The following is a 16,376-nucleotide window of genomic DNA, read 5'->3' as shown; positions in this document are numbered from 1 at the left end:
GAGATCATTCCTGATGCAGGAGATCATTCCAGATCCAGGAGATCATTCCTGATACAGGAGATCATTCCTGATACAGGAGATCAGTCCAGATACAGGAGATCATTCCAGATACAGGAGATCATTCCTGATACAGGAGATCATTCCAGATCCAGGAGATCATTCCTGATACAGGAGATCAGTCCAGATACAGGAGATCATTCCAGATACAGGAGATCATTCCTGATACAGGAGATCATTCCAGATCCAGGAGATCATTCCTGATACAGGAGATCATTCCTGATACAGGAGATCATTCCAGATCCAGGAGATCATTCCTGATACAGGAGATCAGTCCAGATACAGGAGATCATTCCAGATACAGGAGATCATTCCAGATCCAGGAGATCATTCCAGATCCAGGAGATCATTCCTGATACAGGAGATCATTCCAGATACAGGAGATCATTCCAGATACAGGAGATCATTCCAGATACAGGAGATCATTCCAGATACAGGATATCATTCCTGATACAGGAGATCATTCTTGTCCACTGCAATAAGACTGTACAATAACTCACCTCTGGCAAAATCCATCACACAACAATAACACTGTTGTCTGTTTTTCTTGTTTGTTTAAAAAAACTTCGCACTATTGTTTAGTTAGTTTTAATTTAATTATTCTATTTCATTTTATTCTTTTTATTGTATATACTGTGCATTTTTATATTTAATATTGTTTAGTTATTTGATTTCTTTCCTGTATCTATAAATGCTGCTGTAGCAAAAAAAAGTCCCCTTGGGGATTAATAAAGTATCTATCTATCTATCTATCTATCTATCTATCTATCTATCTATCTATCTATCTATCTATCTATCTATCTATCTATCTATCTATCTATCTATCTATCTATTATTTATCTATCTATAAGAGCTATCAGGATGATGTGGTAAACAATAAACAACAACTAGCATTAATAATACAAACAAACAACTAAATAATAATAAACAATACATAAACAACAACCAATAGTAACAACAATAAACAAAACAACTAATAATAAACAAACAATTATAATAAACAAACAACTAATAATAATAAACAGTAAATAAACAACTAATACAATCAGTTCTGTGTTTCCAGTTCAGTGAGCGACTCAGTCAGACTTTCAAATGAACGACAAAGTTCAGATCTCCAATGAATTGATAAGCTTGAATAGAAGATTGCTGCCGCTCCTCTTCCTCCTCCTTCTCCTCTTCCTCATCATCCTCCTCCTACTCCTGTTCCTCCTTTTCTTCCTCTTCCTCCTCCTCGGGAGGAGTTGCGTCATTAATATTAACATATTCTTGCTGCTGCAGCTGAGGCAGAATAAATCAATCTGATGATCAGTGATCAAATCATTTACTGGCAGATGATGTGTTCAGAGTTATTGATCAACATCATCACTGAGCTCCACACGTTGACGTGACCAGAACATCAGTGTCGTCACCGTGGAAAGGCACGGATTAGGTTCCCCAGAATCTGCTGTTTCTCTGCTGAAGTTGGAGGTCGGCGGTGACGTCACCGATGTCCACGTAGCCGCGGTCACATCAACGTGAAGAACATCAACGTAAAGAACATCAACGTAATGAACGTCAATGTGAAGAACGTCAACGTAATGAACGTCAACGTAATGAACGTCAATGGGAAGAACGTCAACGTAAAGAACGTCAACGTAATGAACGTCAATGTGAACAGCGTCAACGTGAACAACATCAACGTAAAGAACGTCAACGTAGTGAACGTCAACGTGAAGAACATTAACGTAAAGAACGTCAACATAATGAACGTCAACGTAATGAACGTCAACGTGAAGAACGTCAACGTAATTAACGTCAATGTGAAGAACGTCAATGTAATGAACGTCAATGGGAAGAACGTCAACCTAAAGAACGTCAACGTAATGAACGTCAATGTGAACAACGTCAACGTGAACAACGTCAACGTAAAGAACGTCAACGTAGTGAACATCAACGTGAAGAACGTTAACGTAAAGAACGTCAACGTAATGAACGTCAACGTGAAGAATGTCAATGTAATCAACGTCAATGTGAAGAACATCAACGTAAAGAACGTCAATGTGAACAACGTCAACGTGAACAACATCAACGTAATGAACGTCAACGTAAAGAACGTCAACATCGTGAACGTCAACGTAATGAACGTCAGCATAAAGAACGTCAACATCGTGAACAACGTCAACGTAATGGACGTCAACGTAAAGAACGTCAACGTAATGAACGTCAATGTGAAGAACGTCAACATAAAGAACGTCAACGTAATGAACGTCAACGTGAAGAACGTCAACGTACAGAACATCAACGTAATGAACGTCAACGTGAAGAACATCAACATAAAGAACGTCAACGTGAACAATGTCAACGTAAAGAACGCCAACGTGAACGTGAACAACGTCAACGTAATGAACGTCAACGTAAAGAACGTCAACAATGTCAACGTGAACGTCAACAACGTCAATGTGAACATCAACAACGTCAACATCAACAACGTCAACGTTCTCATTCATGTCAGACCTCTGACATTTTGAAAAGTAAATAATGAATAATGAGAACAAAGATGTGTCTGTGTCTCCAGACCTCCCCAGAAGCCCTCCACCTCCCCCCCGGCGGCCCGGTGGCTCCGTGTCCTCCCTACAGGCCTCCTGGACAATCAGCAGTGGTGAGATGAGCAACTCACTATCCCATCATGCACTGGGGCATGGAGCTAAACTGTGGTTGTCTGGATGGTAAAATGTTCTTCATTTTCTGTTTGCAGCCGTTCTACTACGACCCCAACATGGTAACTACACACACACACCTACCTACACATACACACTCCTACACACACACACACCTACACACACTCCCACACACATACACACTCCTACACACACACACACACACACACCTACACACACACACTCCTACACATATACTGTACTGTACTATACATATACACTCATACACCGACACACACTGTTTGTCTTGGCTGTGGTCACTTCCTGTTTCCTCCTCAGTGTTTACTGATGCATCTCCCCCTGCAGGGCTTTAACCCCGCCTACCCACCTCAGAACGCCTCCTACCCTCCGGCTGGCCCCGCCTTTATCCCCCCGAACCAGCCTCCACAATGGATCGGCCCACCACAGGGCCAGCACCCCCCTGAGCCTGCAGCTCCGATGGTATGATCCAACTCTGACTGACAGGAGTGTCTTTGACCTTTGACCTTTGACCGGTGTTCGTGTTCGTGACAAAGTGCTTCATGAGACCTGTGATCAGAGCTCCGGTTCTGGATCTGGTCTCATGGTACTGATCCGTTTCCTCCAACGTGCTGAGATCCTTTCAGACATCTGGACAGAAAACACGTCTCAGAAACCCGGACCTCACCTTGTTGCTAGGCGGCGGGTCCTTTTAAAGTATGTGATTGGCTGATCTAAATGCCCTCTCTGTAATAATGGAGGACAGTGACCTCCGGTGGAGACGAAGGGAACTGGTCCTCGTATGAGGCTCACCTGATCTCTGAACATGTTTTAACCTCTGAACATGTTTTAATCTCTGAATGTGTTTTAATTTAATCTTTATGAGGATCTCAGGAGAAAATTCTTTCATAATTTTAAGAATTTTCTCACAAACAAGAATTTTAGAGCAAAGAGTTTTTGTGACAGACAGATTTATTGTTTATTATTATCTGTTTATTATAATCTCTTGTGTAAGGAAACACAAACATAAATAAGTGTCTGTGTGTGTGTGTGTGTGTGTGTGTGTGTGTGTGTGTGTGTAGAGTTATGCTCCTGTCATGTACAGTTCTCCTCCAGCTGTTGAAGGGGAAGTTAAGGTGGTGAAGATGAATGATTCACCTGTTGACTGATACACAACAGGTAAACACACCACAGATACACACACACACACACACACACACACACACACACACACACACACACACACACACACACACACACACACAGATATACACACACATACACACAGATAGACACATACACACACAGTTTCTCTTCTTGATCTCATGAAATGAATAAAGAAGACAAGAGAAGACATTGTCTTGTGTCTTTTGTCCTCCAGGACGGAGCGGTGCCCCCCTCCCCTCCACCTCTGATGCTGCTTACCAGTTCCAGATTGACGGCATGAAAACCTCCTCTAACTTCCTGTAGGAGGAGCTCCATGTCCCTTCTCACGCTGATGTCCGGTCCCTGGTCCTTCTTTCCCTCTGTCCTTCTGTCCTTTTGTCCCTGTCTTTCTGTCCTTCTGTCCCTCCATCCCTTCTGTGCTTTTGTCTCTCTGTCCCAGCACTCCAGTCAGGGACGGAGACACCAGCAGCCTTTCACCCTGGACTCTCTTCTGCCTCCTCCAGCAGTGATTCTGGGTTCTGTTGGTTCTATCAGACCTCCAGCAGGTCCTCCGTTCTTCCAGCTCTGTCTCCACAGAGCATTTGCAGAACGAGGCTCCGCCCATCAGAGCGTCTGCTGAACGAGGCTCTGCCCATCAGTGTCTGCTGAACGAGGCTCCGCCCATCAGTACTTCTGCTGAACGAGGCTCCGCCCATCAGAGCGTCTGCTGAACGAGGCTCCGCCCATCAGCGTCTGCTGAACGAGGCTCCGCCCATCAGTACTTCTGCTGAACGAGGCTCCGCCCATCAGAGCGTCTGCTGAACGAGGCTCCGCCCATCAGAGCGTCAGAGCACCTCAGAAACACTTCAGGTGTCTCTGGTGGAGATCCAGCTGGAAGAACCGATTTCCTCCAAAGGTTCTGTTTCTGGACATCACATTTACAGAGGAGGAGGAGGAGGAGGATGAAGAGGAGAAGGAGGAAAAAGAGGAGGGGGAGGAGGTGGAAGTGGAAGAAAAGGAGGAGGAGGGGGTGGGAGAAGAGGGGGAGGAAGAGTAGGAGGCGACCTGCAGAACTGTCTCTGTCTCCTCTCAGCACCTCCCTCTCTGACGTCAGCCTCCTCAGATCAGCAGTTTGTTTGTTTGGTTCTGGATCCTCCTCCAGAACCGGGTCCGCTGACAGAGAAACAGGAGAACCTCCAGCTGCCTCCTCACCACTGCAGCTGAAACACTCCTCATCCTCAGTCCTCAATTAGCCAATCACAATCCAGCAGGAGGTCTCACGCAGCTCACCTGTCCGTCAGGTGCTCCCTGATTCTGTCAGCAGGAACTTCTCAGAAACCAAAGTGTCCTCAACACATCGTTCTTCTCTTGGTAAGCTTCATCTGAACCAGGCAGCTCCGCACGTTACACAACTCAGGTGTCCCTCCTCCGGTGTCTCCTCTGGTGTCTCCTCAGGTGTCCCTTCTCAGGTGTCCCTCCTCAGGTCAGAGGTCAGACAGTTCTATTTTTAATGAGGACAGGTCGGTCTGGAATCGTCTTTAACGATCTTTGATGTTCGAAGGTTGCTGTGTAGATGAACCTGATGGTGTACCTGATGGTGTACCCGATGGTGTACCCGATGGTGTACCTGATGATGGAGTTGATGATATACCTGATGGTGTACCTGATGATGGAGTTGATGATATACCTGATGGTGTACCTGATGATGGAGTTGATGATATACCTGATGGTGTACCTGATGATGGAGTTGATGAACTGACGTTGGCTTCCTACCTCTCATTTTATATCTCTTCATGTATGACCTGTATGACATGTATGACCTGTATGACATGTATGACATGTATGACCTGTATGACATGTATGACATGTATGACCTGTATTACATGTATGACATGTATGACCTGTATGACGTATGTACAAACACGCATGAATAAAGTGACGGCTGATTACATGAATCTGAAGAGAGACGAGAACTTTATCTGATTTTTCTGATAAAGGATGATTTGAAGACGATAAAAAAAGGAAAAAGATTTTACTCAGAAGCTTCAGGATGTCGTCACCTGTCTCCAGGTCACCTGTCTCCAGGTCACCTGTTTCTCACCTGTTCTGTTAATCAGCTGAACTCTTCCTCCATGTTGAATGGAACTGACTGATCCTCTGTTTTAAAGAGAATCTGTCCCCCAGCGAACTGTGAAGTGTCTGCGTCTCCCTGAGCTGCAGGAGGTCCGGGGGGAGTCCTGCTTGTAGCCTGGTGCCTTTAACAGCAGAAGTGTGTGTGAGCTGCTCCTACCTGCAGTGCATCATGGGCAGTCAGACAAACATAACTGATCACTGTGAGACTGAAGGAAAAGTCAAATCAGACAGATTCTCAGGCAGCTTCTGAATGGTGTCTTCTCACGTTTCAGTGAACTAACGGGTCGCTGACAAACACGGTGGAAAATGTGTGAACAGTGAAAGGTCTCGTCCTCAGACCGGCGAGTCCAACAGGAACGAGTCCTCCGCCGTCTCGGTGGACGGACGTGGACGTCACTCCTCCGTCCTCGTCTTCGTCCACCTCTCCATCTCTCTGAGCCGTCTCTCCAGGATCTTCACCTGCTCCTCCAGGCGAGACGTTTTATCGGCCGCGTCGGGACCGCGAGACGTCCCGACGCCGAGGACGACGCACACGCACACCAGCACGGCCAGCCGTCCCGCCGTGGTCTCCGTCCCCGCCCGGTGGTCGCTCAGGATCAGCCCAAAACAGGACAAGGCCACGCCCACTTTCAGCAGCCACAGGGCCCGTCTCAGAGCGGAGGCGACCAGGTGGAAGGTGAGGGAGATCAGCCGGTAGCCAACGAGAGCCGCGAGGAGCCACTGGGCCACGAAGACCAGTCCCTCAGGGGTCACTCTGCTGCCGGGGGGGGACACTGAATATCAACAACAGGGTTAAAGACACGCTGGACACACTCATCTCATTTTAATTCATTGGATCTGCAGCTGCTCATTCTACTGCTCGGTGTCGGACATCTTTACAGACGGAGGACGTCTCACCGTGGACGCCAGCAGCCTGCAGGAAGTGAGACGAGTACTGCAGCAGGATGTTCAGACCACCGGCCACACCTCCTGCTACTACAGACAGGACCTGGGAGAAGGCCTGGGGGGACAGACAGGAGACACACAGAGGAGACAGACAGGACACACAGACAAGAGACACAGAGGAGACAGGACACACAGAAGAGACAGACAGGAGACACACAGAGGAGACATAGACAGGAGACACATAAAGGAGACAGACAGGTTAATAAGGTACGAGCTTCACCTCCAACTGAGAAACTGAAGCAGTGTTCATCCTCTTCAGTGTCCCACAACAGGACACATCACTGCTGTGATGTCATAAGGCTGTGATGCAGGTAAAACGAGGTTCCTCCACCTCTCACCTTCTGCACCGACAGCACCGTCTGCTCCCCGGCCAGCCTGCCCAGGTACGTCCTCCCCTCCCCGGCCAGGTCCGCCAGGGCTGTCCGGAGCTCCTGGATCGTCCCGGACCGACTCTCCAACACGTTCTCCCCCGAAACAGAGAGCAGCAGGACGGCGAGCACACACAGCCCGCCGGGGGTTGCGAGTTGTGGACGGGACAACATGGTGAGATCGGTTCGACTGACCCGAACAACACGCAGCAAACTACGAGGAAGCACCAAGCTTCTGCAACAGGAAGCTGAAACTCTGAATGAAGAGAGCGGGCTGCCCCCTGCTGGGAAGAGCGGGAAACTGTCTGCCTGCTGTCCTCTGTCCCGGTGGAGTCTGTCCTCTGTTCCGGTGGGATTTATAGTCTCTAGTTATAACCCATATTAAACTATAATCACTGTGGGTTTGTTTCGGTTTGTTTTCATTTGCAGTAGCAATTTGAGTCCAGCAGAGGGCAGTGTTGGAGAGTTCCCCGGGGAGATATATACACATACACACATACAGTGGTGTGAAAAAGTGTTTGTCTACTTCCTGATTTCTTTTTTGCCTGTTTGTCACTTAAATGTTTCAGATCATCAAACAAATTTCAATATTAGTCAAAGATAACACAAGTAAACACAAAATGCAGTTTTTAAATGAAGGTTTTTATTATTAAGGGAGAAAAACAATCCAAACCCACATGGCCCTGTGTGAAAAAGTGTTTGCCCCTAAACCTAATAACTGGTTGGACCACCCTCAGCAGCAACAACTGCAATCAAGTGTTTGTGATAACTTGCAATGAGTCTTTTCCAGCTGTGGAGGAATGTTGGCCGACTCATCTTTACAGAGTTGTTGTAATTCAGCCACATTGGAGGGTTTTCCAGCACCAACCTCCTTTTTAAGGTCATGCCACAGCATCTCAATAGGATTCAGGTCAGGACTTTGACGAGGCCACTCCAAAGTCTTCATTTTGTTTTTCTTCATCCATTCAGAGGTGGACTTGCTGGTGTGTTTTGGATCATTGTCCTGCTGCAGAACCCAAGTTGGCTTCAGCTTGAGGTCACGAACAGACGGCCGGACGTTCTCCTTCAGGATGTTTTGGTAGACGGTAGAATTCATGGTTCCATTTATCACAGCAAGTCTTCCAGGTACACATATACATACATACATATATACACATAAATATATATATATATACACATATACACACACACACACATACATATACACACACACACACACACACACACACACCCGTGACTGATTCCAGACTGAGGTCTATATATATAGTGTGCATGCATACATTACAGTACATACAGTAGTGTGTGTGTCCTCCACGTGTCTGTATCACTCCTTACAACGTCTGGGCATGCTCCTGATGAGACCACGGATGTTCTCCTGAGGGATCTCCTCCTAGACCCGGATCAAAGCATCGGTCCACTCCCGGACAGTCTGCGGTGGACGTGGCGTCGGCGGACGGAACGAGACACGATGTCCCGGATGTGCCGAATTGGATTCGGGTCCGGAGGACGGACGGGCCGGTCCGTAGCGTCGACGCCTTCATCGTGGAGGAACTGCTGACACACTCCAGCCACATGAGGCCGAGCATTGTCCCGCATCAGAAGAACCCAGGACCCGCTGCACCAGCAGATGGTCTTCAACGGGTCTGAGGATCTCATCCCGGGACCTGATGGCAGTCAGGGTACTTCTGGCTAGCACACGGAGGGCTGCGCTGCCCTCCGAAGAAACGCCTCCCCAGACCGTCGCTGACCCGCCGCTGAACCGGTCCCGCTGGAGGATGTTGCAGGCAGCAGAACGTTCTCCACGGCGTCTCCAGACTCCGTCACGTCTGTCACATGTGCTCAGTGGGAACCTGCTCTCATCCGTGAAGACCGCAGGGCGCCGACGGAGAAGCTGCCGATCTCGGTGTTCTCCGGTAAAGTCCGGTCTCCCCGCACGGTGTCGGGCTGTGAGCACAGACCCCACTTGTGGACGTCGGGTCCTCGTACCGTACACAGCAAACCTTCTTGCCACAACGTGCATTGATGTGCCATCCTGGATGAGCTGCACTACCTGAACAACTTCTGTGGGTTGGAGACACCTCATGCTCCCTCTAGTGGTGAGGACACTGGCAAAATGCAAAAGGGACCAACAATCATCCAGAAAGGACGAGGACAGAGAAACGGTCTGTGGTCACCACCTGCAGAACCGTTCCTTTATAGGGTTGTCTTGATAATTGCCTCATTTCCACCTGTTTGTTCCATTTGTACAACAGCAGGTGAAACTGATCCTCAATCAGTGTTGATCCGAACTGGACAGCTTGATTTCACAGAAGTGGGATTGATTGGAGTTACATTGAGTTGTTTAAGTGGTCCCTTTATTTTTTGGAGCATTGTATAGATATATATATATATATATACTGTATCTATATATATATATATATATATATGTATATAGATACATAGATATGTCTCTCTACATGTCTCTGCTGTCCTGCAGCAGAAATAAATGATGATTTATTCCATGAAAGACTCCGAGCATTTCATTCAAATCAACTTGAGTTTAATTATTCACAAAAGGAGAAACAAACCAAAAGGCTTTTTAACAATCAGCAGAACCAGCAGAACCATCAGAACCAGCAGAACCATCAGAACCAGCAGGTCCCTCTGACAGACCGTCCCCTCTCAAACATTAATCTAGACTACATGAGGACATCTGCCTTGTGCATCTTCTAAAACACTTTAAGACTACAACCACCGTCTCTGTGGGACAAGGACGAAGACGTCCCGCGGAGAGATGAGGGCGAAGACGTCCCGCGGGGAGACGAGGGCGAAGACGTCCCACGGGGAGACGAGGGTGAAGACGTCCCATGGGGAGACGCTCCTTAATTCACGTCTGAAAAGCTCGTCATGCTCACAGCAGCTGGAAGGAGAGAGAGAGACAGAGAGAGAGTGTGTGTGTGTGTGTGTGTGTGTGTGTGTGCGCGGCATAAAGCGCCACCGTGTGGAGGAGAGTGGTACTGCAGCCTCAGTGGGAGGTGCTGCCGCTGACCTCTGGCTTCTTGAACAGGGTGATGAAGAGGAGTCTGATATGAACAGGGTGATGAAGAGGAGTCTGATATGAACAGGGTGATGAAGAGGAGTCTGATATGAACAGGGTGTTCACAGCTCCGTCCTCCCTTCACGTCTGTCTCTTCCTATCTGGAGCTTCAGGACTCCTCGTTACAAGTGTGTGTGTGTGTGAGGGGGGGCGGGGGGCGGGGGGGGGGGCGATGACATATAACACCTGACAGTGTCTCCGGTGTGAGACAGAAGACATCCTACTGGTTCTCATCGTACTTTAATGTAGTAGTGTTGTTTTAAATCACACACAGCTCCACCCTCCACCTCCGCGTGTGTGTGTGTGTGTGTGTGTGTGTGTGTGTGTGTGTGTGTGTGTGTGTGTGTGTGTGTGTGTGTGTGTGTGTGTGTGTGTGTGTGTGTGTGTGTGTTTAAAAAGACTTTCTGATGCCAAACAGCAACACACATGAAATGAAGAGATGAAGGTCTGACAAACGTGTTTCAACACTTAAACACAACGTAACAACCTGAGACTAGGAGGAGGAGGAGGAGGAGGAGGAGGGGGGGGGGTAGTGCAACATAGAGAAGTAAAGCAAGAGACCTCTTGAGTCTGGGACAGGAGGAGGAGGAGGAAGAGGAAGAAGACAAGAGGAGAAGGACGAGGAAGAGGAGGAGGAGGAGCAGCAGTGCTTTCAGGAGAAGGGCTGTGGGACTCCTGGTCTGCAGATGGGTCTCCCTGTTGGTGACTGAGTGTTGGAGTAGGACGGCCCAGCTGGATAGCTGTAGCCCCCGTAGCTGTAGGAGGCGGGGTAGGGGACGGGGCCGCTCTGGGGGAGGGCGGGGGTGTACTGGCCGAATGCTGAGCCCGGGTGAGGGGAGGGGAAGGAGGGCTGCGCCGGGTAAGGGCAGGCGGCTGAAGCCGGAGGCCCGAAAGCAGGCCTGGGGGTAGAGTAGCTCCCTGTGGGGGTGAAAGGAGAGCCAGGACCCGGGTAAGGAGTGAAGTGTGATGGGGGGTTGGACTCGGCTACTGCCACGGCGGGGGGAGGGTTGGGAGGGGAGGCGGGGTACGGGCTGTACGGGAGCCCAGAGGAGGACGCCGCACACGACGAGGACGGAGGTCTGGAGTTCGGCTGCTGCTGATTTGTGGTCGTTGCTGTCGTCGTCTGTTGACTCCACGGTGACGGCGAGGAGGAGGGCTCCTGGGTGACGCCTGCTGATGATGTCATGGCGGCGGGGTTGCCCTCGCTCCTCTGTCGCAGGATCTCCTGCAGCTTCTCAATCCGCACGCGTCTTCTGTGAGCGAGTGAACGCAGCGACAGGAAACGATCCAGGAAGGAGTCGAGAGGCAGAGAACCCTCCAGAAAATCATCAGCTAGAGTCTGTGGACAGAGACACACCAGGATCAGTGAGGACTACAGTCTGAACTACAGTCTAAACTCCAGACTACAGTCTGAACTAGTCTAAAATACAGTCTAAACTCCAGACTAGTCTAAACAGCAGTCTAAATTAAGGACTATAGTCTAAACTACAGACTACATACCAGACTTAGTCTAATCTACAGAACATGAACCAGACTCAGTCTAAAATACAGACTAAACTACAGTCAGTCCAAACTACAGACTACAGTCTAAAAAACAGACTCGTCTAACCTACAAACTAAAGTCTCAACTACAGTCTAACCTACAGACTAAAGATTAAAGTACAGACTACAGCCTAAATTACAGTCTAAACCACAGATTAAACAACAGTCTAAACAACAGACTAGTCTAAACTAAAGTCTAACATAGACTAAAGTCTAAACTACAGACTAACCTACAGACTAAAGTCTAAACTACAGTCTAACCTACAGACTAGTCTAAACAACAGACTACAGTCTAACCTATACACTAAAGTCTAAACTACAGACTAAAGTCTAAACTGGTTTAAGAAAATCCAGACGCCTGTTTTCCCTGATCAGATGGTCTGAGCTGCGTGTTCTGTGTTCTGTGTTCTCGTATCTACCGTGAACATCAGTCACATGATGGTGTATCACCCGTCACGGGTGTTTGTGAGTGTGGAGAACTGACCTCTGACTCCGCCTCAGTTTTGCCGCCCTCTGTCTGTAGTCTTGAAAAAAAGGCCTCTGGAGACACCTGACCCAACATCCCATCTGGGGAGGAAGAGGAGGAGGAGGAGGAGGAGGAGGAGGAGGGTAGAGACATGCACAGAACATGGAGGGGGAGAGAGAAAGAGAGAGATCAGGAAACACTGCTGCTGTTCCTGTTCAGACGTGAAGTGACATCATACGACTGTCAGTCTTCATGGTGTGAACCAGCAGCTGGGATGATGACGACTTCACACATGAACATCTGGAGTCTTTATGAAGCGTTACAGGAGTCAGACTGGAGGGCAACGACCACTGAGGACAAGCAGCAGCATGTTGGACAGACGGATCCTTTAAAGGACACACAGCTGAAATACGTCCTCGGAGGGGAGTGACATCACTGCTGGGTGGAGCTACAGATGCACTTCTTATCACGGCCAACCCTGTGGGTGGCGTTACCTCCGTCTTTACCTCCGTCTTTACCTCCTTTGTTACCTCCGTCGTTACCTCCTTCGTTACCTCCGTCTTTACCTCCGTCGTTACCTCCCGTCTTTACCTCCGTCTTTACCTCCGTCTTTACCTCCGTCTTTACCTCCTTCTTTACCTCCCTCTTTACCTCCGTCTTTACCTCCGTCTTTACCTCCGTCTTTACCTCCGTCTTTACCTCCGTCTACCTCCGTCTTTACCTCCGTCGTTACCTCCGTCTTTACCTCCGTCTTTACCTCCGTCTTTACCTCCGTCTTTACCTCCGTCTTTACCTCCGTCTTTACCTCCCTTCTTTACCTCCGTCTTTACCTCCGTCTTTACCTCCCGTCCCGTTTACCTCCGTCTTTACCTCCGTCTTTACCTCCGTCTTTACCTCCTTTGTTACCTCCGTCTTTACCTCCGTCTTTACCTCCGTCTTTACCTCCGTCTTTACCTCCGTCTTTACCTCCGTCTTTACCTCCGTCTTTACCTCCGTCTTTACCTCCGTCTTTACCTCCGTCTTTACCTCCGTCTTTACCTCCGTCGTTACCTCCGTCTTTACCTCCTTCGTTACCTCCGTCTTTACCTCCTTCGTTACCTCCGTCTTTACCTCCGTCTTTACCTCCCGTCTTTACCTCCGTCTTTACCTCCGTCTTTACCTCCCGTCGTTACCTCCGTCGTTACCTCCGTCTTTACCTCCGTCGTTACTTTCTTTACCTCCCGTCGTTACCTCTGTCTTTACCTCCCGTCTTTACCTCCGTCCTTTTTACCTCCGTCTTTACCTCCGTCGTTACCTCCTTCCCTCCCGTCTTTACCTCCGTCTTTACCTCCGTCTTTACCTCCGTCTTTCCTTCTTTACCTCCGTCTTTACCTCCGTCTTTACCTCCTTCTTTACCTCCGTCTTTACCTCCGTCTTTACCTCCCGTCTTTACCTCCTTCTTTACCTCCGTCTTTACCTCCCGTCTTTACCTCCGTCTTTACCTCCGTCTTTACCTCCGTCTTTACCTCCCGTCTTTACCTCCGTCTTTACCTCCCTTTACCTCCCGTCTTTACCTCCGTCTTTACCTCCCGTCTTTACCTCCGTCTTTACCTCCGTCTTTACCTCCCGTCGTTACCTCCGTCTTTACCTCCCTTTACCTCCGTCTTTACCTCCGTCTTTACCTCCCGTCTTTACCTCCGTCTTTACCTCCGTCTTTACCTCCCGTCTTTACCTCCCGTCGTTACCTCCGTCTTTACCTCCTTCGTTACCTCCTTCGTTACCTCCTGTCTTTACCTCCGTCTTTACCTCCTTCGTTACCTCCTGTCTTTACCTCCTGTCTTTACCTCCCGTCGTTACCTCCTTCGTTACCTCCTGTCTTTACCTCCGTCTTTACCTCCCGTCGTTACCTCCTTCGTTACCTCCTGTCTTTACCTCCGTCTTTACCTCCCGTCGTTACCTCCTTCGTTACCTCCGTCTTTACCTCCGTCTTTACCTCCGTCGTTACCTCCGTTACCTCCGTCTTTACCTCCGTCTTTACCTCCCGTTTTACCTCCTCTTTACCTCCCGTCTTTACCTCCCTCCGTCTTTACCTCCCGTCGTTACCTCCTTCGTTACCTCCTGTCTTTACCTCCCGTCTTTACCTCCCGTCGTCTTTACCTCCCGTTACCTCCTTCTTTACCTCCTTCTTTACCTCCGTCTTTACCTCCGTCGTTACCTCCGTCTTTACCTCCTTCTTTACCTCCGTCCCTCCCGTCGTTACCTCCGTCGTTACCTCCGTCGTTACCTCCGTCTTTCCGTCTTTACCTCCCTCCGTTCGTTACCTCCGTCTTTACCTCCGTCGTTACCTCCTTTACCTCCGTTTACCTCCGTCTTTACCTCCCGTCGTTACCTCCCGTCTTTACCTCCGTCTTTACCTCCGTCGTTACCTCCGTCTTTACCTCCCGTCTTTACCTCCGTCTTTACCTCCCGTCTTTACCTCCCGTCTTTACCTCCCGTCTTTACCTCCGTCTTTACCTCCGTCTTTACCTCCTTCGTTACCTCCTTCGTTACCTCTGTCTTTACCTCCTTCGTTATCTAAATCTAAATTAAATATTTCTGTCGGGGTTTCCATGTGTCACCCTGCACGCGTCTCTATTAAACATATTAAATTTCATGTGTCAGACACTGAGCCTCCTCCCCTTCCTCCTCCTCCCCCTCCTTTTCTGCCTACCTTTCAGGGAGCAGTGCTGTCTGTAGGTTCCTCGGACTGCCTCCAGCTGCGAGTATCTCTCCACCAGAACCTCCTTCTGCTCCTCCAGTCGAGGCTTCATGTCCAGGTTCTGTTCAGCCAGACTGCGGTTGGATGCCAGCGCCATCTCTCTCTCCAGCTGGATGTTCTGGATCTGAGGCGGACAGAGACAGCATCAGGTCTCCAACACACCGGTCAGTAGCAGCAGGTAGACGTCCGGCTGAACATGAAACCCCTGCTGGAGACAGTGATCACCTGTCCTGGGTCTCCTCTGAGACACCGAGGAGCTCACGGTGCCCTTTACCATCTCTCCCGGCAGTGCAGACACAGGTCACCTGACAGCTTCCAGCTGTTTCCTGTGGAGTGTCAACTGTGTTTAGACACCAGAAGCTCATGGACCATATGAACCGACCAGGAAGTTCCTGCTGATCCAATGAGCTGGCTGGAGATCCCTGGTTCACTTCACTTCGGTACATTTATGTTCTTTAGTAACAACTGTGCATTTTGACCAACGTCATCCTCCAGGAATCTGTCGACTAAACACTTTTAGAGAAGCAGTGGGTTCTCTGTCTGTCTGTTTATTTATTATGATATTATTAATCGTTTAATGAATGACAGACCAGGAGGACGGCAACAGACCAGGAGGACCGGACCGACAGGAGACACTTCAGTCAGAGGCTCTGATGTAACAGTTGGTGGAAGAGACTTCACCAAACCAGAACCAGCCGGGCCTCGGGGCCAGAACCAGCCGGGCCTCGGGCTCCCAGACACTTTGACACTCTGCAGAACTATTAAACTCTCCTCTGAACCAGCAGGCAGGCTGGAGGAAGAGTGAAACATCACTTTTACCTCGTCAGACTCCAGAGCCATAGACTCCACCCTCTCCGGGTTGTCCAGGAGATCCTGGAGCTCTGATTGGCTCAGGTCCTGCAGCTTCTCCATTTGATTGGCCAGGATGGCTGTCAGTCAGAGGAACCAGGAAATAAGAGTTAAAAACAATGTTGGGAAACAGAACGTGGACATTAAACGGCATTTCTGGTGTTTTACTGTCACTAACACTGAACAGTCCTGTTGACAATACAGAATAAACCATGTGACCTACAGCTGGTCTGGAACAGGGGGGGGGGGAGAGAGAGATAGAGAGAGGGGGAGAGAGATGGAGAGAGAGAGAGATAGAGAGAGGGGAGAGAGAGAGAGAGAGAGAGAGAGAGAGAGATGGAGAGAGAGAGAGAGATGGAGAGAGAGATAGAGAGAGAGAGAGAGAGAGAGAGAGAGAGAGAGA

General features: G+C 49.1%; 3 protein-coding genes and 1 long non-coding RNA gene across 4 annotated transcripts in view; 1 reads left to right on the top strand and 3 right to left on the bottom strand.

Moving 5' to 3' along the window:
• Positions 1 to 2,567: 2,567 nt before the first annotated feature.
• LOC138614815 (cell death-inducing p53-target protein 1-like) lies at positions 2,568 to 4,295 on the top strand. The gene is made up of 5 exons (XM_069688395.1): positions 2,568 to 2,695; positions 2,792 to 2,815; positions 3,060 to 3,194; positions 3,794 to 3,890; positions 4,093 to 4,295. The coding sequence occupies exons 1-4, from the start codon at positions 2,582 to 2,584 to the stop codon at positions 3,878 to 3,880; spliced, it is 360 nt and encodes a 119-aa protein (XP_069544496.1). The 5' UTR covers positions 2,568 to 2,581; the 3' UTR covers positions 3,881 to 3,890; positions 4,093 to 4,295.
• Positions 4,296 to 5,814: 1,519 nt separating this feature from the next.
• On the bottom strand, positions 5,815 to 7,588 carry LOC138614814 (uncharacterized). The gene is made up of 3 exons (XM_069688394.1): positions 7,274 to 7,588; positions 6,888 to 6,990; positions 5,815 to 6,763 (listed from the first exon to the last, which is right to left on the bottom strand). The coding sequence occupies exons 1-3, from the start codon at positions 7,475 to 7,477 to the stop codon at positions 6,384 to 6,386; spliced, it is 687 nt and encodes a 228-aa protein (XP_069544495.1). The 5' UTR covers positions 7,478 to 7,588; the 3' UTR covers positions 5,815 to 6,383.
• A 2,232-nt stretch (positions 7,589 to 9,820) lies between these two features.
• Positions 9,821 to 16,376, bottom strand: part of vps37c (VPS37C subunit of ESCRT-I) — a 7,546-nt gene continuing 990 nt past the window's right edge. The window contains exons 2-5 of the mRNA XM_069688392.1: positions 15,944 to 16,053; positions 15,077 to 15,248; positions 12,406 to 12,488; positions 9,821 to 11,718 (exon numbers count right to left, since the gene is read on the bottom strand). Coding sequence (XP_069544493.1) covers positions 11,032 to 11,718; positions 12,406 to 12,488; positions 15,077 to 15,248; positions 15,944 to 16,036 — 1,035 coding nt within the window. The 5' untranslated portion in view covers positions 16,037 to 16,053 and the 3' untranslated portion in view covers positions 9,821 to 11,031. The remainder of the gene's footprint in view (positions 11,719 to 12,405; positions 12,489 to 15,076; positions 15,249 to 15,943; positions 16,054 to 16,376) is intronic.
• Positions 13,347 to 15,003, bottom strand: LOC138614813 (uncharacterized). Its single transcript, XR_011310344.1, has 9 exons — positions 14,731 to 15,003; positions 14,627 to 14,650; positions 14,558 to 14,593; positions 14,324 to 14,371; positions 14,025 to 14,184; positions 13,953 to 13,989; positions 13,759 to 13,917; positions 13,605 to 13,642; positions 13,347 to 13,571 (listed from the first exon to the last, which is right to left on the bottom strand). It is a non-coding gene; the product is annotated as an uncharacterized lncRNA (long non-coding RNA).

The sequence above is a fragment of the Brachyistius frenatus genome, unplaced genomic scaffold, assembly GCF_029030835.1.
Source record: "Brachyistius frenatus isolate BFR_SWC_R1_liver_20210118 unplaced genomic scaffold, ASM2903083v1 Contig_583, whole genome shotgun sequence".
NCBI lineage: Eukaryota > Metazoa > Chordata > Actinopteri > Embiotocidae > Brachyistius > Brachyistius frenatus.
The sequence above is the reverse complement of the archived record's forward strand: the minus strand, read 5'-3'. Positions and strand labels throughout refer to the sequence as shown.